This window comes from Talpa occidentalis, unplaced genomic scaffold (genome assembly GCF_014898055.3).
Source record: "Talpa occidentalis isolate TD23 unplaced genomic scaffold, MPIMG_talOcc4v2.1, whole genome shotgun sequence".
NCBI lineage: Eukaryota > Metazoa > Chordata > Mammalia > Eulipotyphla > Talpidae > Talpa > Talpa occidentalis.
In genome coordinates this window covers 95,366,914-95,390,754 of record NW_026555331.1, presented here as the reverse complement: position 1 = coordinate 95,390,754, position 23,841 = coordinate 95,366,914, and the positions used below count along the sequence as shown (strand labels likewise).

The 23,841-nt window shown below is 34.2% G+C and overlaps 1 protein-coding gene across 1 annotated transcript in view; it reads left to right on the top strand.

Moving 5' to 3' along the window:
- CRPPA (CDP-L-ribitol pyrophosphorylase A) overlaps window positions 1-23,841 on the top strand; it is a 268,036-nt gene that overhangs the window by 144,537 nt on the left and 99,658 nt on the right. The window contains 1 exon segment of the mRNA XM_054692405.1: window positions 19,249-19,380. Coding sequence (XP_054548380.1) covers window positions 19,249-19,380 — 132 coding nt within the window.

The window sequence follows — 23,841 nt, the reverse complement described above, 5'->3', positions numbered from 1 at the left end:
CAGTGGCCAGCCGGGAAGTTATTCCACGCCAGGCCCCTTCCGACCAGCAGTCTGATGAGCCCACAGAGGGAGCAGGCACCCACGTCCGGGGCAGACCGGCGGGCGCAAAGAGTGTGCCTGAAACCGGAGCGCACAGGACTGGCATCCCGCTTCGCCATTTGAGAACAGGGACATTCTTCAGTAAAAACTGCCTAAAAAACCAGCAGAAAGCTCCCCCAGAAGACAGAGATGGCTCCTGGAAGAGCCAGAGGGGAGCGGAAGAAGTTCACCCAAGATGTCAGTCAGTCCGAGCAAACAGCTTGTGTCCCAACGCATACGACAATTAGAAACAAACAGTAGGGAGTAGAAGAACCACACGCAACCTAAAAACTCCTCAGGAAGAAAGAAGCACACCACAAAAGAAAACCACTCCCCAGATTTGCAACGACAGCAACTTGGAAGAACTCTGAGCCTTCCAGAAAGGAGAATTTAAAATTGCCATGATTAAAAGTGATAGATCAGAAGAAGGAATTGAGTCCTAAGAGGAAGTAAGAGAAATGCAGGAGATCAAAGAAATTAATGGAGGAACTAAAGAACCTGGGAAAAGCAATGAAAGCAGAATAGATGAAATGGAAGAACGAATAAGTAATATTGAAGACACAGAAATAAAAGAACCAAAACAGAAAAGGAAAGAGAAGTACGAAGGAAAAAGAATGAAGAAAGACTTCGGGAACTATCTGACTCCATGAGGAAAGGAAATATAAGAGTTATAGGAATTCCAGAAGGAGAGGAGAGAGATGTAGGAACAGAGAAAATATTCATGGATATAATTGAAGAGAACCCAAATAGAGGAAAGGAGCTGAAAATTGATATACAAGAAGCAAGAAGAACACCAAACTTCCATGACGAAAGGAAAAACACAGCAAGACACATAATAGTAAAGCTCCCAAGAATCCAGGACAAGGAAAAAATAATGAAGCTGACAAGAGGGAAGAAACAATAACATTCAAAGGAAAACCAATCAGGCTGACATCAGACTTCTCTGAAGAAACACTACGGGCAAGAGAGAGAGTGGAGGACATAGTCAACAGACTCCAAGAAAAACAGATGCCAACCAAGAATACTCTATCCCGCAAAGCTCTCTTTTCCTCCATGAAAAAGAATATGGACCTTCCAGACAAAGAGAAACTCCGGAATTTCATTGCGACTAACCCCCACTCCAAAAAATACTACAAGGAATCCTAAAGCCAGAACCTCAGGGACGAATAACAACGAAAAAGAAGACCAAAAAAAAAAAAAAAGTTATTTAAAAAATATAAAATAAAATAAATCAAAGGAAAGACAAACATAATGGCAAATACAGATGCTAACATATCAATATTAACTCTAAATGTAAATGGACTAAACTCTTCAATAAAAAGACACAGAGTTGCAGCCTGGATTAAGAAACAAAACCCAACCTTTTGCTGTCTCCAGGAAACACATTTAGCTACAAAAGATAAAAAATGGCTCAAAGTCAAAGGATGGAAAACAATCCTACAAGCAAATGGGCCAAAAAAGAAAGCAGGAACAGCTATACTTATATCAGATAAAACAGACTTCAAACTCAAAAAAATAAAAAGAGACCCCAATGTTCACTACATTATGATTAAGGGGACAATACTTCAAGAAGAATAACACTCATTAACATATACTCACCAAACGAAAGAGCACCAAAATATATCAGACAACTGTTGCCTCTCTGAAAACAGGACATCAGAGAGAAACACATATGTAGTGGGAGACTTCAACACACCACTATCAACAATGGATAGATCAACAAGACAAAAATAAGTAAAAGAAACTAAAGCTCTAAATAAGGACCTAGAGCATTTGTTGGGTTGACAGACATCTATAGAACACATAAACCAAAAAAAACGGAGTAGTACATTTTTCTCAAGCGCACATGGATCATTCTCCAGGATCGACCACATACTGGGGCACAAGACAAACATCAACAGATACACCAAGATTTGAATCATACCAACCATCTTTTCTTGACACGAAGGAATCAAACTAGAAATAAATCATAAAAAGAAGGCAAGGAACTATCCTACCTCGTGGAGATTTTAAAAGCCCACCACTACTGGAAGACCACTTTGGGACTACGAGGAGATCAAAGAAGAATTAAAAAATCTTTGAATTGAATGAACAAGGAGGACACCAATATCCTAATGTATGGGATGCAGCAAAAGCAGAGAGATAAGAGAAAAAAATATATAAGCAATAGAAGCTCACATCAAAACAAGAAAGAACTCAAAGAAACAACCTAATTCTCGAAGCTCAAAGATCTAGAAAAAGAACAACAAAAAACCCCAGAACCAGTTAGAAGAAAAGAAATAATAAAAACCAAAGCAGAAATAAATGAAATTGAACTAAAAAAAACAATCCAAAAGATCAATGAAACCAAGAGCTGGTTCTTTTGAAAAAATAATTAAAATAGACAAACCCTGCCAGCTCACAAAGGAAGGAAAAAAGGGAGAAAGCAGCAAATACACAGAATCATAAATGAAAGAGGAGAAATCACAACGGACACAGCAGAAATCAAAAGAATAATAGTAACTACTATGAACAGTTTATATGGAAACAAGTTCAACAATCTAAGGAGATGGACAAATTCCTACAACTCTACAATCACCCAAAGCTAGATAAAGAAGAAATAGAACACCTAAACAGACCAATTACAAGCAGCGAAATTGAAATTGTAATTTAAAAACCTCCCCAAAAACAAAGCCCAGGACCTGGATGATTTACAAAATGAATTCTACCAACATTCAGAGACGAATTAGTGCCTATCCTTCACAAACTCTTCCAAAAAATTGAGAAGGAAGGACAATACCAAACAGTTCTATGAAGCCAATATTACACTAATACCAAAACCGAATAAGGACAACACAAAAAAGGGAAACTATAGGCCAATCTCCCTAATGAACACTGATGCAAAAATCCTCAATAAAATTTTAGCTATCAGAATCCAACATGTATCCATAAGATAATTCACCACGACCAAGTTGGATTCATTCCAGGGCACAAGATGGGTTTAACATCCGAAAATCAATCAACGTTATCCAACACATCAACAAGAAAGAAATATAAAAACCATTGATAATATCAATAGATGCTGAGAAAGCTTTTCGACAAGTGCAACACCCATTCATGATAAAAGCCCTTGAAATTTCTTGGATACAAGGAAACATACCTCAACATCATAAAGGCCATCTATGACAAGCCAACAGCCAGTATCATTCTCAATGGTGAAAAGCTGAAAGCAATTCCATTAAGATCTGGAACAAGACAAGGATGTCCACTCTCACCACTGCTTTTCATATATAATACTGGAAGTCCTAGCCAGAGCAATAAGACAAGAGAAAGAAGACATCCAAGGAATCCAAATAGGAAAAGAAGAAGTCAAACTATCACTATTTGCAGATGATATTGAATAATATACATAGAGAACCCCAAAATCTCCAGAGAAAAACTAATTCAACTCATCAATCAATTCAGTAAGTGGCAGGATACAAAATCAACACGCAAAAGTCAGTAGCCTTCCTATACACAAACAATAAATCTGAAGAAGAAGAAATCAAAAAAAAACCACCCTTTTATTATCGAAACAAAAAAAAATCAAATATTGGGAATAAATCTAACAAAAGGAGGGTAGGACCTATACAAAGAAAAACTATAAACACTGTTAAAAGAAATAGAAGAAGACACAAAGAAATGGAGACATCCCCTGCTCACTGATTGGAAGAATAAACATTATTAAATGGCCATCCTACCAAAAGCAATATACAGATTCAATGCTATTCAATCAAAATCTCAATGGCATTCTTCAAAGAAATAGAACAATTATTGATGAATTTTATATGGAATCACCAAAAACCCCGAATAGCCAAAGCTCTACTGAAAAAAAAAAAAAAAGAAGGCATGAGGCATCACACCAGACTTCAAACTATACTACAAAGCCCATAATCATCAAAACTGCATTGTTTGGAACAAGAACGACATACAGACCAATGGATCGAATAGAAAATCCAGAAATAAACCCACAGAATTTATGGTCTCACTAATCTTTGACAAAGGAGCAAAAGACTATGCATTGGAGCAAAATAAGTTTGTTCAATAAATGTGCTGGGGAAAACTGGGTCGCTACATGCAAAAGAATGAAGCTTGACCACTACCTCACACCATACACAAAAATCAACTCAAAATGGATTAAAGAACTAGACATAAGACCTGAAACCATAAATACATAGAAGGAAATATAGGCGAAACACTACGGGATTTGCACATCAAAGACATCTTTACAGACACATCACCCAAAGCAGTGATAGTGAAGAGAAAGATAAACAGCTGGGACTACATCAAATTAAAGAGCTTCTGCACAAGCAAAGAGACAATAACAAAAACAAAGAGAAACCCCACCAACTGAGGGAACATTTTGCACCCAACACTAATGATAAAGGACTGATCACAAAAATCTGCAAAAGAGCTGATGAGACTCAGCAACAACAAAGAAAATAATCCAGTCAAAAATGGGCAGAAGAGCTAAAAAGAAACTTCTCTGAAGAGGAAATGCAAATGGCCAACAGACATATGAAAATGTTCAACATCACTTGTAATCAGGGAAATGCAAATCAAACTACCATGAGATACCATCTCACACCAGTGAGAATGGACATATTAAAAACTAGCAACAACAAATGTTGGCGAGGAGGATGTGGAGAAAAAGAACTCTCCTGCACTGCTGGTGGGAGTGCAAACTGGTCCAACCACTATGGAGAGCTGTGTGGAGATTTCTGGACCTACTAAACATAGAGCTTCCATATGATCCAGCAATTCCACTCCTAGGTATTTACCCAAAGGACACAGAACATCAATTCCAAAGAGCACCTGCACCCTATGTTATAGCAGCACTGTTTTACAATAGCTAAGCTTTGGAAACAACCCAAATGCCCAAAAGTAGATGACGGATCAAGAAGATGTGGTACATATATACATGGAATATTACTCAGCATTCAAAAAAGATAAACACATGCAATTTGCAGCAACATGGATGGCGCTGGAAGGGATCATGCTCAGCGAATAAGCCAAAAAGAAAAAGAAAAACCGGATGGTCTACTCATAGCAGGAATCTAGAAAACTTAATAAGGGACCAGGAAATGAATATAAGAAAGTGAAAATCAAAATCAACAAAAAACTATGAACCAGAGACACTTTTTGGGGGGTGGGGGCGGGGGGAAGGATTGGGGTCAGAATGGGGCGTTTGCAATTGTATGGGGGAATAAAAATAAAATTTAAGATTAAAAAAAAAAAAAAAAAAAAAAAGGGAAAAAAAAAAAAAAAAAGAATATCAAAAAAAAAAAAAAAAAAAAAATAAAAAGCATGTCCAAAGCCCTGTTCTACTTTAGTCTCAAAATGTTGCTACTTACCCTATATATATACTTTTTTCCTTCAGAAAAATATATTAAATTTTATAATGTTTTCTCTTAAGATACACTAGTTTTCTCTTTTCATGTTTATACTTTGTGTCAGTGCCAGAAATGAATTATTTCCATAAATTCTATAAATATTTTCATTTGTTTTCTGCTAACATAGTAAGTCTCAGGCATTTCCTGCTTAAACAAATAATAAAATCTAAATAGATAATGGTTTAACATACCTTTAGGACGTACTGTCTCATTTCAGTCATGAAGGGATTCGTATTTGAACAGAAAGGTAAGGGGTGATGAAGTTATTCTTAATCGTAGGTGTTGAATAGAAAGAATTGACTGTTATTTTAAGTTTTAGGAGATCTTTGCTTGTGACTGAATGGCCTCTGAAAAGTTTGTGTTGTGGGATTTTATAATTCCCTAAGATTAACTGTGGATGGACATATAACTGATACTGTGTAAAGAAATGCTCTCATAGGATACAACTTCCTAGCATTCCTTTTTTTAATGAATAAAGGTTATTTTCACATAGGATGATATTCTAATGGAAGATGCAAAATAGATAAAATTCTAGAGGACTTTTTCAAAGTCTCCCAAATTAAATTTCTTGGCTTAGCACAGGATTTAGAATCATCATTTTCCTATTTTAAGCAGTTTATTGAATTTGGTCAGATGAAGGAAGTTGCTAGTGTATTTGTCAATACTATCCCAATATATCAGTCTGTAAAATTAAAACAGGAAATGCGCAGGACACAAAATAAGGAAATTAACCATCTTTTTTAGGCTACTTACATTAAATTTAGCCCCTGAGTGATGTTCTGTCCTCAAAGACCATCTTATATTTTAATATAATTACACACACACACACATACACAGAGGTCTTTAATGTTATAGTAGTTTTGCCAGGTCTTTTCTAGTGTTTGTATGATGGATTGTATTTTGTATGATTTTTTTTCTGTACTACTCTTAATGTTCTTAAAAATTGACACAAAACAAAAAATCCTTGGCAGTGGGTCAGCCCACTAGTAAACAGAAAGATGATAAGAATATTACCAGGACTAGTGCTATACCCTTAGCATAAAATACATTGCACTTACATATTATTTTGTACTTTCTGGAAGCTCTGAACAGTTGTTTCATTGAAAGCTTTGAAAGCAAGAAGCTTCTTGATCCAAGCATGCGTTAGCTTGAATCCTTTTTGCGGTAAATTTATTGTGATACTTTTAAAAATGTATAATATGATTCAGGTTTCCAGGCATTCCAGAACTTTCTTTAATGGGGTTTTGAAGGTTGTATTTACTCTACGTAAATCATGAGATACCTGCTGAGGTGGAATTCAGCAAGTGTTGCCAAGATAATCCTAGTGTCAGCATGAGATTTTCTTATTCAAAATGACACAGGACTGGTTCAAGTCCTCCTGTAAGTCTTTCCTGAGTACTCAATAATATCCTTTTCTAGAATCTTTTGAGAGAGAGCTATAAATTTGTTCTTTCAAATGTAATCTATTTCTGTTAATGGCTGAGTTTTGAGATTTTTGCTTTATTAACAAGAATCAATCTATGACCTATTTCTTTTATTTCCATTTGTAAGAGATGGAACCCCCTACTACATATAGAAATTCTCAAAACCCACCCTCACCAGCAAATGAGGCTTGCTAATGCATGTATTAATATAATTATGTTAATGTTAGTAATAACAGTCAGTTAGTGAATGCTTGAAATGAGTCACCACTCTTTTTTTAGAAAAATCCAATTTAATCCTCAGAGCGATCCTGAGATTTGATTATCAGGGATGCTATATCTTTAGTTCAAGAAATCCTTGTGTTCATTTGACTTTTACCACATGATGTTTAGAAGAAGAATGTCAATACTTGTCTTGTTTGTAATAAGAAACCTAGGGTTTTAAAAGAGAAAGGAGTCTTTAGAACCATTTAGTATACTGCTTTCATTTTTACAAGAGATACTAAAGCTTGCTTCTTTGCCTGGATCTGACACAACTTCTTCACACAAGGGGCCAGCAAATTTGTCTTCTGAAAGGCCAGCTTGTCATTTTAGAGTTTTAGGATCAATTAGAATTCATCTTCTTCCTCCATGAACTCTACTTCAATTTTAACCTCATCATGATAACCATAAGATATTTTGCTCATTGTGAGTCTACCAACCTACTGCTCTTACTGAAACCTTCTGGAGACTCCTCATTGGTACTAGAGAAAATTCAGTCAAATGATAAAGCTTGCCCTGGTCTGAGTCTTCTTTAGTTCTTTCATCTTACCTTTCTCATACTCCCTGAGCACTTTGCTCTTTAGTAATACCAAACAGCTGTAGTTACCACATATTTCACTGCATTACTTGACATTTCTCTTTACTCCAGTAAGTTTTTCTACCTGCAACAACAATTTTTTTAGAGTTTGTTTGCTTGAATTTGTCCTTAAATTTGAATGATAGCATCTTTTAGAATATCCTTGTGTTCAAAATCTTCTTTTCCAACATGGCATGTGGAAGCATCCATAAATGTTTTTGATTTGAACTTGCCTTGATATACCTAGTCATGTTGTCTCTTGCCCCAGCCTATTGAGTGCTGCCCACAACTGGATGCTTTGTGGTGACTTTGAGAATGAAGGGGACTGGGTATGAGGAAATAGAAATTGCATCTCACGTAATAGTTGCATTCTATTATGGAAAATAACAATGATGTATTTTTAAAATTTAACTGTGGTAGTATTGGGGTACCCCCGTCAGCTATTACCACTAAGTGCATTCACCACCAACTCACCCATATTCCACCCCTTTGGACCATTGTGCTTCCTTCCCTCTTTGTTCTTAATGATCTTTTTTAACCTGAGTTTTCAGACATTACTTACTATATGTAAACTTAAACTTTATTATGAATTTTACCATCTTGCTCTATGCTGTCCTTTTTAGTATAGTTCAATTTTATTTTCCATTTTGCCTTCCAGAAAAAGAACTTTTGTTTTCATGCAACAATCATAAATGTTTAATTCCAAATGTCTGTTTTAGTTTTTATGAAACTTACCTTCATATTTCATGTCAGGGAGCATATCATATTGTCTTAATATATGACCACTTATGTTATTTTAAATTATTCTTTGAATTTTCCCTAAAGTATAGCATTAACCTTTGAAGTGTTTCTTATTCCTAAGGGTGCTTTATTTTTCTCTCAATTTTGAACTTAGGTGGGATGATTTTCAAACATTTTTGGAGAGTTCATTCATTTTATTTATTCCAAATTAAATCATAAGTGGATCACTACTGTATTACACAAATAAAAACTTGTCATTATGAGCATTAATTATTTTTTTCATGCTACATTGGTTTACAATGCTGTATTTGATTTACAGGTACAGGATCATACTCTTTAGTTGCATTTTACCACACCACACCCACTACCAAAGTAGCTGTACTCCTTTACCATAGTCCATTGTCCCTCCTCCCCACTCTTCTCTCCCTCCTCTCTCTCTGGTAGCCTCAATTCTAAAATCAAGTTTCTTGGGATTGTAACTGGTTTACTTGTATCTGATATCTGGTTTTTGTCATTCTTCTATTTTATTTTGCTTAGCTTAATCCCTTCCAGTTCCATTCATATTGTTTTAAATGGACAAGTTTATCTTATTTTTATAGCTGAGTAGTATTCCGGTATATTTATATATATCTATCTGTCTATTTATCTGTCTATCTATCTATCTATCTATCTATCTATCTATCTATCTATCTATCTATCTATCTATCCATACACACATACTATCTTCTTACTCCACTCATCTGTCTTTGTGCACTTAGGTTATTTATATAATGTGGCTATTGTGAATAGTTCCAAAATGAACATAGGAGAGCATTTATTTCTTCAAATTAGTGTTTTTTCATTTTTTGGGTAGATATGTAGGAATAGAATTGCTGGATCATATGCTAGATCTATTTTTAGTATTTTAAGAAATCTCCATCCTGTTTCCATAGCTGGACTAATCTACATTGCCACTAAGATTGTAAGAGGGTTTCTTTTTCTCTATAGCCTCACCAACACTTGTTCCTGTCTTTTTGATAGGGACTATTCTCATAGGTGTGAGGTGATATCTCATTATGTTTTTGATTTGCATTTCCCTGATGATAAGCAATGAGCATTTTTTCCTGTGCCTGTTGGCCATGTGTTATGTCTTTCTTGGAGATGTGTCTATTAAGTTCTCCCTATTTTTTGATTGGGTTGTTTTCTTTCTTTTGATTTGTATGAGTTCTTTGTTGATATTTGTATGTCAGCCTCCTGTCATATGTATGGGGTGTAAATATTTTTTGCATTCAGTAGGATTTTTTTGTTTTGCCTTAGTGATAATACCTTTCATTGTGCAGTAGTCTTTCAGTTTGATGTAGTCCCAATTGTTTTTGTAATCTTTTGTTTCTCTTGATGTTGTGGAAAAATCCACAAAGACATCATTGAAGTCTGTGTAGTGAAATATTTTTGCCTGTGTTTTCTTCTATGTATTTTATGGCTTCAGTCTTTATATGCAAGTATTTTATGCATTTTGAATTAATGTTGGATGTGGTGTGGGATGGTGGTCTAGTGTCATCCTTTGGCATGTCCAGTTTTTCTAACACAATTTATTGAAAATTTTCTTTTCTCCAATGTATACTTCTTACTTTTTTGTCATATATTAAATGTCTGTATAAGTGTGGGCTTATTTCTGGTCTCTCTGTTCTATTCAGTTGGTCTGTGTGTCTGTTTTGACACACAGTACCATACTATTTTAATTATTATAGTTTTGTAGTATACTTTGAAGTCTGGCATGTCTTTCACCTCCTTTGTTAAGTTTATCCCTGGGTATTTCATTCTTCTAATGAGATTTAAATGGCATTGCTTTCTTGACTTCTTTTCTAGTTCGTTGTTTATGTGTAGTGATGAAACTGATTTTTATGAATTGATTTTGTAACCTGACACTTTACTGTACTGATTTATTGTTTCAGTTATTTTTTTTATTTTTTTTTTTAAGATTTATTTACTTATTTATACAAGCACAAGGTACATTCAGAAGCGCGGGAGGGTGAGAGAATTTACCAGGGCCAGAGTGGGGAGCAGAGCAGGCAGAAGGACTGAAGTACACTGCTGAGGGGAGCAGCGGGTGGTAGGAGAGGTCTGCGCGCCATGTGGGACCCTCCTCCGGTGGCCGGGGAGCAGCCAGGGATCGAACCTGTGTTTTGCAACCCAGTGCTCAACCACTGCGCCACCTGGGAGGCCCCTGTTTCAGTTATTTTTTAGTGGAATATTTAGGATTTTCTATATAATTTGTCATGTAATCTGCAAATAGTGATGGTTTTACTTCTTTCCCAATTTGGATTCCTTACATATATTTCCCTTGCCTAATTTATGAGCATTTATCTTTTATTTCATGTGTGTATCATTTAGTTATATGCTTAATGTGAAATAATGGGGTGTTTTTTATTTATCAACATAGGTTTTGCATATTTGGGATACAATTATAATGCACATTTTAATATCTGTATGTGCTTTTATTATTTTGTCTATAACTGAAACAGTTTTAATTAATGTATTTATCTCCATCTTTTGGTTATATTTTTGTTCCTTAGATTCTTGTGAATTATTTTCTCTGTGTGTGTTCAAAGAGTTTTATCTGAGTTTTAAATTTTTATATAACTTGGGAAATTTTAAGCCATTATTTTACCAGGCATGTTTATTTTGCCCTTCTCTCACCTGGTGTAAACTCCAATTGCTCTCATAATAGGATGTTTGACGATTTGTATCTCACTGATGATGTTTATTTTTCCTCTTTTCTTTGAGTTTTTTTAAATCTTTTTACATGGTTTTTATTGCTGTGTCTTCAAGTTTACTAATATTTTCTTCTGCAATGTCTAATCTGTTATTAATATCCTCCTCTCCCCCAACCTCCCCTCTTTCTGTGTTTTATCTTAGATGTTTTCATCTATAGAAATTAGCTTTAGGAACATTTTATATCCTTTTCTGTACTAATCTTTCATAAAGCCTTTTAAACAAATACAAAGCCATCATAATAATTGCTTTAATGTTATCTGTTATTTTTTATGTTTGTGTTGATTCTCAATTATTTTGATTGGAATTTTTTCTCCATTGGTCACATTTTTTTTTTTTTTCATAATTTTGCTAGACATGAATTTTACCTTACTGGAATTTTTTTAATCTCTCTGAGCTTTGTTCTAAGATACAGTTCATCAAAACATTTTGATCCTCTTAGAAACTGCTTTTAGGATTTATTAGGTGGGACTAATTTGTGTACTAATTATGGGGCTAATCATTTTCTACAACTGAGGCAAAATCCTGATTAGTTCACTACCTAATGTAGTATATTAAGGTTTTCCAGTCTTGCTGGTGACTGTGACCACTATTCTCAACCCTGGGTGTACATTGGGCAGTGTTCCCTTTAGTCTTTATGGGTATCTTTTCCCTGACCCACATTGTTTTCTCAAATACATGCTCTGATCAATAGTTGCCTGAATATGTGAGTTTCAGTGATAATCTTCAGAATTCTTGTTTGGAATGCCTTTCTTCTCTGACACTTTGCCTTGTAAGCGCTCATCACCTTTCCCTAGGTTCTTAAACAAGACTCCCACCACTAATGATCTAATGATGTGACATTGTCTGGAAACTGTTTTTTTTTTTTTTTTTAAGATTTATTTTTATTTATACATACAAGAACTGGGGTACAGGCCAGAGTTGTGGGGGGTGAGAGCATTCACCAGAGACAGAGTGAGGAACAGAACAGGCAGATTGACTGAAATACACTGCTGGGTGAGTCAGGAGAGGTCTGCTGCTCCATGTGGGTAGCTTCCTGGCTGGGGATCAAACTCGTGCTGCAGTGACTGCCATGAGCTTCATAGGTTGCATCTTAATCTCTTGTGCCACCAGGGAGGCCCTAGAAACTGTTTAGAGGCTATAGGTGGGGCAATTATATGGCTCACTTTATGTCTTTCTAAACTCTCAGTAATGTCCTTTTTTTGCCTAGTATATCATGTCTTAAATATCCTTCTTTCAAATAGTTTTTATATTCTTTTACTTAAGGTAGTAAGGTAAATATGGTATCAGTTATTCCCACTTGGGTACAAACTTAAGCTGGGCTCGGTATGATTATTTTCACACATTGATGTTCATCAATATAAAATTTTGACAAGTCACTTAATTATAAAAAGATGACCTATTAAACTTAGTGAAGAATCACATGCCTGCTTTTTTTTATAACTTTATTTTAGTGATTTATATTCTCTGACAATTTTTCTCAGAGAAAAATAACCATAGATTTATTTGTTTTAAATAACGTTAGCTAATGAAATTGATGCTTCATATTAATCATTGGGATTGTTTTTAACTTTTGATTCTAAAATTAGTTACAGATGGTACAGATGTTTATGTTAAATGTAGATGTATGTAATGTTTATGACAGCTATGCCATAATACAACATTAGCAAAGTTATGTTCTTATAGGAGAAACTACCATGTTAAATAATCTGAAAAAATAGTCATTTTGAGGGTTTTGTTTTACATTTTTTAAAACAACATTTGGTTTTTCTACTGACTATAAAATGTGAAGTTCTGGTTTTGTTAATGTCTTTGATCTTTTAAATAAGGATCTGAAACAAAATGTGTACACAAATATAGCATTTCACTGATATTATAAAACTCATTTACTTTTTAATTCTTTGAATTAATGAAAGCATTTAAGTCTTTTGTATGGTTAATGTTTGAAGTCAAAATGCTATTTATTTTATTTACTACCTTTTGTTAATTGTCATTTCTCAATCTACTAGTTTTGCTGGTATTTTATTTTGTTAAAATTTATAAATGAGTTGTGAAGCATTTGCTTGGAGTTTCCATGATAGCTTATAACTTAATTAGCTTCTATTCATCAGAATTATAAGTTGAATTTTATGATGGCATTGATTTAAATGTTCTAAAATGAAGTGATTCAATATTAAAACCTTGTTCTTTTTTCTTTTTTAAAAGTACAATTCATTAAATTAAAGTATTTTTTTAATAGACTCCATGTAATTCAACAACAGTTGAAGTGAGATGAGTTTTTGTAAACTTTTTTTTCAATCCTTAAGATAAACTCTCACTTTGATGTTCTAGTATTGGCCAGTTCCATCAGTTATTAGATTTCCCTCATACTTCTTTTGAAAAGTGATGTTTTGAAGATTTTAGGCCTAATTCATACAGCTTACTTTTCTGTACACATATGTAGATAATTATGTATATCTATTGTGTGGGGTCAGAGAATCTCTGGTCTATCTACCAGTTCTTTCTAACTCAATTATTTGATAATTACAGAGCTTTTATTTTGTCTATCCTTCCTTCCACTTTGGTGGGCATTAGACAAGCAGTGCTTTATTTGGATATAAACTTCAGCTTTGCAAATTTACTTTCTTATTAGTCAAATAAACATAATCTATTTCCTTCCTACTATGTATTCTAACTCCCATTTCAGGCTCGCCTATGAACATGGACTTTAGAAAGAGATGGAAGTATTAAATATGGGCTTATGGAATATCTCTGAATATTCCTTTAAATAAAACTGAAGAATAGTATTCTGCATACTCAATAATAATTATTGCCTTTTAATTAACATACCTGACCTGAGAGACAAGTGAAAAATCACATTTTAAAATATAAAAAATTAATTGGAACTCACCCGGGACTGGGAATATATTAAATGGTTACTAGACAAATATAAAGCATGAGTAGAACTGAATGTACAGGACATAAGGTACAGAGGAGCCTTTTCCAAACTGCAAGTGCCAGAAATCTCGCCCACCCACAAAGGCGTGAAGTTATCCACATGTTAAATGTTTAAGTAGTTTAGTATTTGATAGGTGGAAATTTGCTACCTTTTTTAAAACCTAAAAGACATTTGGGGGGATGGGAGGAAGAAATACTTGTCATTTTTATATACATACATAACTTAAAAATGATATCCTAAATGGGTGATTCTATTTTTACCATAATATTTATATAGCAAATTAGTGAACAGTGTAGAGGAGATCAAAGAATATCAACCTGATGTAGTTATAAGAAAATCTACAGAACTTAACCTAAATGAAATGTATTGCCACATTTCAATGGACGCAAACATGGACAGGCGTAATTTTGTTTTATTAAGGCAAAAACATTTACATTTTCCCTGAACTACCATGGTCATTTTGCAACCTGTGATTAGATAAACTTCCCTATTTTTAAACTTAAAATTGATTGTGTGACTATATCAACTGAACTTTTTCCTGGAACTGGTAAGTAGTTTGTATATTTTAGAAGTTCAAAATTAATAGCACTGTGTAAAGTATATGATTCTGTTTCACTGTATTTGTATTAGGAAGTACTTCCACTAAAGATTGTCCTCTATTTTTTTCATGGAGTCATTAGACCTTCTCATTTGGTGAAAGTGCATTTTGAAATACATCCTATTTTTTACCTTAGGATCTTTTCATATAATTATGTATTTCATAAGGTCAAGATCCACATCTGAGTCTCTTTAAAAGTTAATTATATCAGCTAGCATAGTGTTCTGTACTTGCTAAGTATTCTGGAAAAGGACTTGTATTTTTCCATGTCCTGCTATTTCATGTCTCAGTTTCCTTATAACTTAAGTACTTTGGTTTGGTGGGATAACTAAGACACCTTGTGCATATGTAAACAACTTACACAGAACTCACTTTTATGCACCAGTTTTTATTTTGTTTATTCATTTTTAAATTTTTTTATTTTTTACATCATTGTTCATTTTTAAACAATATTTACTTCCCCCACCCACCCCCTCAGGTGTAGTCTCCATAGAATTTCCTTCACCAATGCACCTGTGCACCATCACCACAGTCCCCTGTATGCACCATTTTTAAAACTGATGGAATCAATGGTGAGCAGCATTGGTCTACTGATTTCTTTTTAAATGCCATTGATGTTTTCTTCCTGAGAAGCTAGGGTATTTTGTATCTAGTAGATCTGTAGCTAGAGTTAAAAATGTCCAATCCCTGTTTGGAATCTCATAACTTGGTAAGAAATTTTAAAATATGATACCATGTCCTTCAGTTAAACCTTGAGGTTTTTGCTACAATTTTTCTGTAAGAAAAATTACTATGTGACTTGTGTTTAAGGAAGTTAGGTTCATATAATATACATGTGACATCAGCTTCTATGCCCAGTTTCCTACATAAGTACAGTCAGAAAAACAGATGTAATTATAATCTTGGAAGGAAAGAAAAAAGCCCTAAACTTGACTGCTCCCTAGAAACAGAAGCATTTGTGACATTATTTTTAAAGGAATCTTTGTTTCATCACTTTATTATTTCGTAAGAGAAGTACAAGGAAACATCCCTCTATGTTTATGCTTTTGGAAACAGTTTTCTCATAATGCAGTCAGTTGTTTTGCTTTGTGTATATTCAAAGCCATGTTCTTAGTACTAAATAAGCTTGATTACTATAATTTTTGTTGTTTATTGGTATTATGTACTGTTCCTCTTTATATATACATTTTTATCTCAAAGTCTATTGTATCATATTTCTATAACCTTCAGTTTTGGTAGTATTTACATGTTAAATCTTTTATTTTTATGATTTTCAGGGTAGTTTTCTTAGTAAATTTATCTTACAATTAGCATAATATAATATTTTTCTTAAAAATCCAATCTAATACTCACTGTTAAATTTATGAAAGAGTTAAATGATTACTTTTTTTTTTTACTCTTTCTTTCTACAAGTTTATTTTGTTTTCCTTTGTATTGTTGGCCAGTTGTTTTGCTACTTTGTTTTCCCCTATGTCTTGCTGCATTGTTACACATAATCCCTTTCTCCCTCTGTAAACTCAGAAACTATAAAATTTAGTCATATATAGCTTTAATTAAATAACACTACTTTTTAAATATACATAATTATAAGTTAACCAACGGTAAGCTTTCTAATTTCTGTCCTGCATAACAAAACATAATTTTAGCACTCATTAATTATCCATTGAGCATTCTCATTCCAATATGATTTATTCTTATCTGGAGTTTTAGTTCTACCATTTTTAATCTCCCAAAGTTATTATTTACTTTCACAATGAATAATTAATGTAATTAACAGACATTAAAAATTAATTTTAGGCTCTTTTAGGAAAATTACAAATGAACACCTGTTCTCAGTTCTGACTTCCCAGAGTTGCTCCCCAGCCCTGGCAGCTCCATTTCCTCCTGGGCCAACCTAATGGCAGCTTCATGGTGTAGCGCTTCATCCCTGTTGCATCATATCTATCATTTCTTCTCCAATTAACTTGTTACTGACATTTCTACTTTGCATTTCTTTGCAGTTTAGTTCTCTATGGAGTTGTAACTACAAGTTAGAATGGTCTTATCTTTTCTGCACTTTGTGCTATTTTTTCCACAAACTCCTCCCCCATCCCTCTCAGTGTGAGAATTTTCAGAACTCAAATTTTGGCAGGAAAACTCATATCAAACAAGAAATGTCTGTTTAGTTATCTATTCTGACTGGTGACAAGGTTACCTAGGTTATGCATTGCAGAACTCCAGGGCATTCTGTTTGTGGCCACTGGTGTTTCACACTATCCAAACAGTACAGGTAATTAATAGTTAAAGTGAAATAGTATCATGAAGCGTTTAACCCCAACAGTGCTGTCCGGTCCAGATGATATGGGCTTAGATCGGTACCATAACAGCAATTTCCAAAATTGCCTTGAGTTGGAGAATTAGCCTGTTTTTTTGTTGGCAAGCCCACTGCCAGCAATTTTAAGTTCAACTTGATATTTCAAACTCCTAAGACTAGAAGTAGAATTTGTAACACTAATTTGCCCAACTTTATTAAAAAAAATACAAGAAAAATGGCTCAGCAGAGATTCAATAGTCTCTTCAGCTTTCACTCTTGAACTCTTTATTTCATGTTAGTATAGGAGCTGCTTTTTCTTCCCCACACCCTGTTTGGCTTCTCAGGGGTGAAGAGAGGAGACCACAGGTGGTGTTCCTGCCATTTTTTTTAGCAGGCCTGATCTACAAATGGGAAGGAACCCATCTTGATGCAACTCATGTGAATCAGCTTCCAGGTCCTAGCTAGGGGACAGTTTTGCAAGTTAAATTATGCTGAAGGAAGGCCAAGTGTTTGTAGTCTATTCATGATTCTTCCAGCCTGTATCTTTACTGGAAACAGTGCTGCCTAGAAAGTTGAAATTTCACCTGAGATTTCAGGATGACATAGCTGTATGTGTATGTATGTGTATGTCTTCAGCTAACTATTTAATGGAAAGTTCCAAGAAAGTTATTGAATCTAGATAAAATATACATGTTTCACATCATCACATAATTCTGTTTTAAAATGGATGTTATACAACTACTTTTTTCTGCAAAACAAAATACAGTGTAGTGAGTGGGAAAAAAATCGTATCCCTTTGTTTTATGAACATAGATGTTTTGTTGGGTATTTTCTATAGGGTGTTGTAAAGTAAATGGATCAGGCTTTTTGCATCACTAGCCTCTGTGGCCATCACCTGTGGCCTTGATTGTGCTAATTCAGGAGGCACTTGGGAGCATGGGTGAGGGGCACAGATGCCTGATTGTAGACACCTGGAGCATGGGGGTGCACGCATGCATAAGTGTACGCACCTGCGCCTAGAGGTCAGGGATATAAGGGTGATGTCACACAACACCAGACCGGAGGATGATTACGTGAGGATGAGTGACTACAGAAGAGGTGAGACCAAGAGGAAAGCCAGAGGGAGCCTAGAAAAAAATGTGTAGAGATTCCTGGGGGGCTAAGGGGCCCCGTTGCTCCTGGGGCCAGACCCCCTGCCTTGCCAGCCTTCAGGAAATGAATGAGCAGAAAGGAAGGGAAGGGATAGGAATAGTATGAGTATCAGGGTGAGAATATTTTTAAATGTTTCTAGTTAATATATATAATTATAATTCTTGAGTTTTTTGTATTAATTTGATATTATGAAAGAGTACTTATAATATATGTGCATTTGAGTTTAAGTTGCTTGTTTTTTTGACTGTTATGTTCCATAAAAGACAAAGAGTGCCCTAGAAACTCAGTGATTTTGGGCCTCCCCTGGCGCAGCGGTTGAGCGCTGGGTTGCGAGGCTGCCCGCAGCTTCTGTAGCGCCAGTTCGATCCCAGCCACCGGCGAGGGTCCCCCCCCAAAAAAAAAACCCTCAATGATTTGTTCATTGAGTCAAAGGTCACCCTGAACCCCTTATAATTTAAATGAAAAATGTTTAAAAAAAGTCATTTGCATAATTTCAAGAAAAACACTAAAAATACTATATAAAGTTTTCTGAATTTTCTTTAAGAAAGACATCCTTATTTGTTAGACTACTAATTATTAATTACTTCAAAAAGGATTCTTCTAAAATCATATACTTATGTACTTAGATATTTCTTCAAGTTTTAGTTTCTTTATATACACTTAAATATATATATACACTATTTTATATAGATACAGAAAAACAATTAGCCTAGTTTCAAACTCAAATTATTAATTTGAATCAATTGATGGAATCATGGTTTTAATACATTTGACGGTGACACCGGTCAAAATAAAATATTAACATGTCACTTTTTTTTGATTGTATTTTTAATGAGTGTTTACTGCTTCTGTTTTTGTAAAAGAGGATTCATTGATATTATTGAATATGACTTGAAATGATTAACCAGAAATTAACACAAATTTGTAAAAAAGTGTAATATTAATGTGTTTTGGGTTTCTTTAATGTTATGTTTTTCAAAGCAAAGGGAATAGTGTTCTAATTGTCAGTGTTTTAATTATTTTGCAGGTGCATTTTCTTGATTGTAAATCAGAACCTTTTGGTCAGAAAATGGAAAATCTAATGCAGATTAGGAAATTTGCAAATGAAGTGAGAAAAAGAAATATTTTACTCTATGGTCTTCTCATATATTACCCACAGGTAGGTAAAATGTTAGTCTTTTCAGAGTGAATGTTCTGTAGACTACAGTTTCAATGGTGAGAACTTGATTTCGTTAAAAACAAAGAGGTTATGATAAGTAAAAATGATTCATATTTCTGTAGTAGGTAGAATCTATAGGAGAAGAAAGAAAAAACAAGTGTTTTGAGTTGTGATAAAAAGAGGGAAATTGGCAGATAATCTCATACTTGGTACCCCATGTATGATTGCCAGATTTAGCAAATTAAAACACAGATTACACAAATTTAAATTCAGATAAAATTTTAAGTATATCACAAATTTGGAATTTGAAATTCAATTTTAACTGGATTTGTGTTTGGTAATACAGTTAAATTTCAGTTTCCTCATTTTTCTTCTGTCTTGTTTCTCTTTCTAATTGGGTGATTGTACATTTCACTCTTCTACTTCTGAAATTCTCTCTTCTGCCAGTTTACTTCTATTATAAGCCCTTTTTCTATTTGTCTTAATTTTATTCAGAATCTTTTTGTGTTCCCAATTATTACATGAAATAAATTTCACTAAAATTTTTTGTTGTTCTGAAATTCAAATATAATTGTAGCTCTTTTATTTGCTATACCTGTTAACCATTTTAGAATGCATACTTAATGGAAAACTATTCATTTTTGCACATCCAGCATACTTTACACATTTATGAAGTGAAGTACAGTGAATATTTATGCAACTCTATACAAGTAAAGGCGCCCTGACTGAAAAAGTGGCCTTGTTGGAATGGAGAAATATTTACAGCCTTTTGTGGTATCTGACCCTTGTTATATTGAGCAAACTTTGACCTAATTCATCTCTCTGCTAAAACTGGGAAGGAGATGATCCATCAAGGCTTTCAAGATATGTCTTATGACATTAGGAAGCTAAAAGATAGCTTACTTAGTTGTTGCTTTGACTCTCCTTTAAAAAAATAGTGAAAATGTTCCAAATATATGAGAATGTTTAAAATACAGAGCTTACTTTTGTCCTGAAAGATCAAAGTGGAGCTGACTCTTACTTAGCCAACAAAGTCCAGTGTAAAATTCTGTCTTAAAGAGCATGTATCCAACTATCCTGGGATAGTCATCAGATATGACATTAAAGAGGGACCGTGTTTAAAAATTTCGGGAGGCATCACTGAATAGAGTGAGACTTTGACAGGGTTTTCACAATCTTTCATGTGAATGAGCATTTGAATCCCCAAATTGGGGAAAAGGAGCATGTATTTTCCATTTGCTTCAGTGACCCTTTAACCATAGACACTCATAGGACTAATGTCCCTTTAAAAAGATTTTGGAAATTGCATGTGTTTCTTTTTTGATTGTTGAGTAATATTCCATTGTGTATATGAACCACATCTTCTTGATCCAGTCATCTATTTTTGGGCATTTGGGTTGTTTCCAAAAGAATAACTATAAGAAAGAAAAAATCAAAATCAACAAACAACTATGAACCAGAGACACATTATGGGGGAGCGGGGAAAGGAGGAATTGGGGTCAAAATAAGGAGGTTGCAATTGTATGGGGAATATAAAAATAAAATTTAAACAAAACAAAACAAAGCACAAAAAAACAAAACAAAAAAGACTTTGGAAAACCCTTCTCAAAACGGAAAAGCCAGAGAGGAAAGCCAGAGGAGTGAAGGGAGAGGGGGGGGAAAGAGTGTAAGGGACTGTGATGATGGATTATAGTGTGGGAGAACTCTAAGGGACTATACCTGAGGGGAGGAAATCAAATATTGTCTAAAATTTAACAGTGATGTAAGAAAATAAATCTATATAAAAATACATTGTATGTGGCACTACCTCTGCACACAGTGTTTTTCTACTTCAGTACTAATTTGTTCATCTAGTTAAATCAATATCTCCAATACTGAGTGCCTACTTAACAGGCACTCTCAAAATTAGTATGTGTGAGATATAAAAGGTGGATCAGTTCTCTGTTTAGTGAGTGCTGGTTTTTACTTTTCATTGTGCTCTGAGATACAACTTTTTGTGATGTTAATACATTGGACTTTGTTATCTTATCAAATCCTTCTCTTTGATAGTCAAGTGAGTTTTCATATATGATTAATAAGTATCCTTTTAAGTCTCTGATAAGGTAAACATTTTTCATAAGACAGAGATAGCGTTAACTGCTTTTCTTTGGATAGGTTTTCAGTTTGTTTGATAGCTCCTCCTTGGAGTAGAACATGTATTGAATTGAGTTTAATATCTGTGCTGTACAAATGGTATTTCCAGTTTAATGAACACCTTCTTATGTATGTATTTCTGTTAATGTATATAGTCTTGATTTTTGGCTATAATTTCAGTGTTGATGTGTAAGATGTTTATAGTTAAGTAGAATTACTTAAGCCTTTTAAATACATGATGTTAAAACTCTTTGTATTTGTATAGAGTTACACACATATATAGGACTTTCTGTGTTTGTTGAAATCTGTTGCTTCAGTCCTTCATTAATTTTTTGGTTTAGAATATAGTATATAATTAATTAACTATAGTTTCTCATTTCATATTATTTATAAATTAGATGTTGCTTGTATTTTCTGTACACTTTGGATAAAATTGATTTGGGAAAGGATAGGACTGATTTCCTCTCAGTATTTGTGAAAGTTCTATGATCTTGGTGATCAATTATTGACTTGAATCATTGATAAATGCATTTAATTGTATGATATTTCAGTTCAGTTTCTCCATGTTTCCTTTAATGATATAAGAAACTGAAATGCTTTAAATATAGGTAAGTTCCTTAGCTAGATCATTGTAGTAAAGTATTAACTTTATTTCAAAATTGATTTTAAAATATTCTAGTCATCATAAAACATTAATAACTTTTAAGCATTTTTAAAATTTCTTCCTTTTTTTTTTTTTTTGCTGTAACATTGGTTTATGTTGTTGTTCATATATTAGAAGCGTAGAATCTCCTCCTCAGGTTTTGTAGCCATGCGGCACCCATAACCAAGACAACCTTCCTCTATCATAGTCCATAGTGCTCCTTCCCTGCTTTGCTTTTGCCTTTCCCCCTGCACTGGCTTGTCTGAGGGTCTCAGTTGTATAGTCAGCTTTCTGATGTCGGTACTTGGATCCCCTTTAACCCTTTGTTTCTTTATATTCCACATATAAATGATACTATTTAGTATTTGTCTGTCTTCTTTTGACTTGTTTTGCTTAGAATTACCGCTCCCAGCTCAATCAGTGTTGCCACAAATGGCAAGAGCTCACCTTTTTCTGATAGCTGAGTAGTACTTCATTTTGTGTGTGTGTGTGTGTGTGTGTGTGTGTGTGTGTGTGTGTGTAAGTAAAACCTTCCTGATCCACTCATCTGTCTTTGGGCATATAGTTTGTTTCCATAGCTTATTATTGTAAATAGCGTTGCAGTGAACATGGGAGGAGGGTATGTTGGTATGTTTTCTGTGTGTGTGTGTGTGTGTGCACGCACGTGCGCGCGTGTATGCGTGCGTGTGTGCGTGCGTGCATTGATACCCAGGAATAGACTTGCTGGATCACATGGCAGATACATTTGTAATCTTTTGAGAAACCTCCATACTGTTTATCATGGGGACTGGACCAGCCTAAGTTCCCACCAACAGTGTACAAGTGTTCCTTTTTCTTCCCATTCTCATCTGCCCTTGTCTTTGGCCTTTTCGATATGGGCCATTCTCACAGGTGAGAGGTGACATCTCACTGTGGTTTTGATTTCCATTCCCTGACAATAACTGATGTTGAACATGTACCTGTTGGCCATCTGTATGTCTTCTTTGGAGAGGTGCCTATTTGACTCTTCTGCCCATATTTTGATTGGATTATTTCTTTTCTTTTTGCTGAGTTGTATGATTTATTTATTTTTTTTGTAGGTCATTGAATTCAGTCCATTGTCAGGTGTATGGTTTGCAGATATTTTCTGCCATTCAGTGTCTTGTTGTTTTAGTGATGGTTTCTTTTGCTGTGCAGATGCTTTTTAGTTTGATCTAGTGCCAGTTATTTATATTCTCTTTTGTTATCCTTATTGCTCAAGGCAAATCCACAAAGATATCTCTGAAATCTGGCATGGAGTGTTGTGCCTATATTTTCTTACCTGTATTTTGTGGTGTCAGGTCATACATTCAAGTTTTTCAAGATTTTTGAAAAACATTTATAATTTAAGATAAGCTGTTTATGGGTAGCTTTGACTTAAAGGTCACATGACAACTTATATAAAATTCCCTGTTTTTTTTAACCTGATACTTATTTTCATCTTAGTAAATAAATTAGGAAAGATTGGAAATTTATACTGGAGACTAGATATACAGCATGAATTTATCATTATAATTTGTGAATTTAAATCAGGTCTAATCCCTCTTGCTGAAATAACCATATAGACATAACATAAACAGGTTTTATAGTTTAATCATGATAAAGAATCTTAGTTCCTTTTTTAACTTACTTTTTTTTTAAAGATTTATTTATTTATACAAGCACTG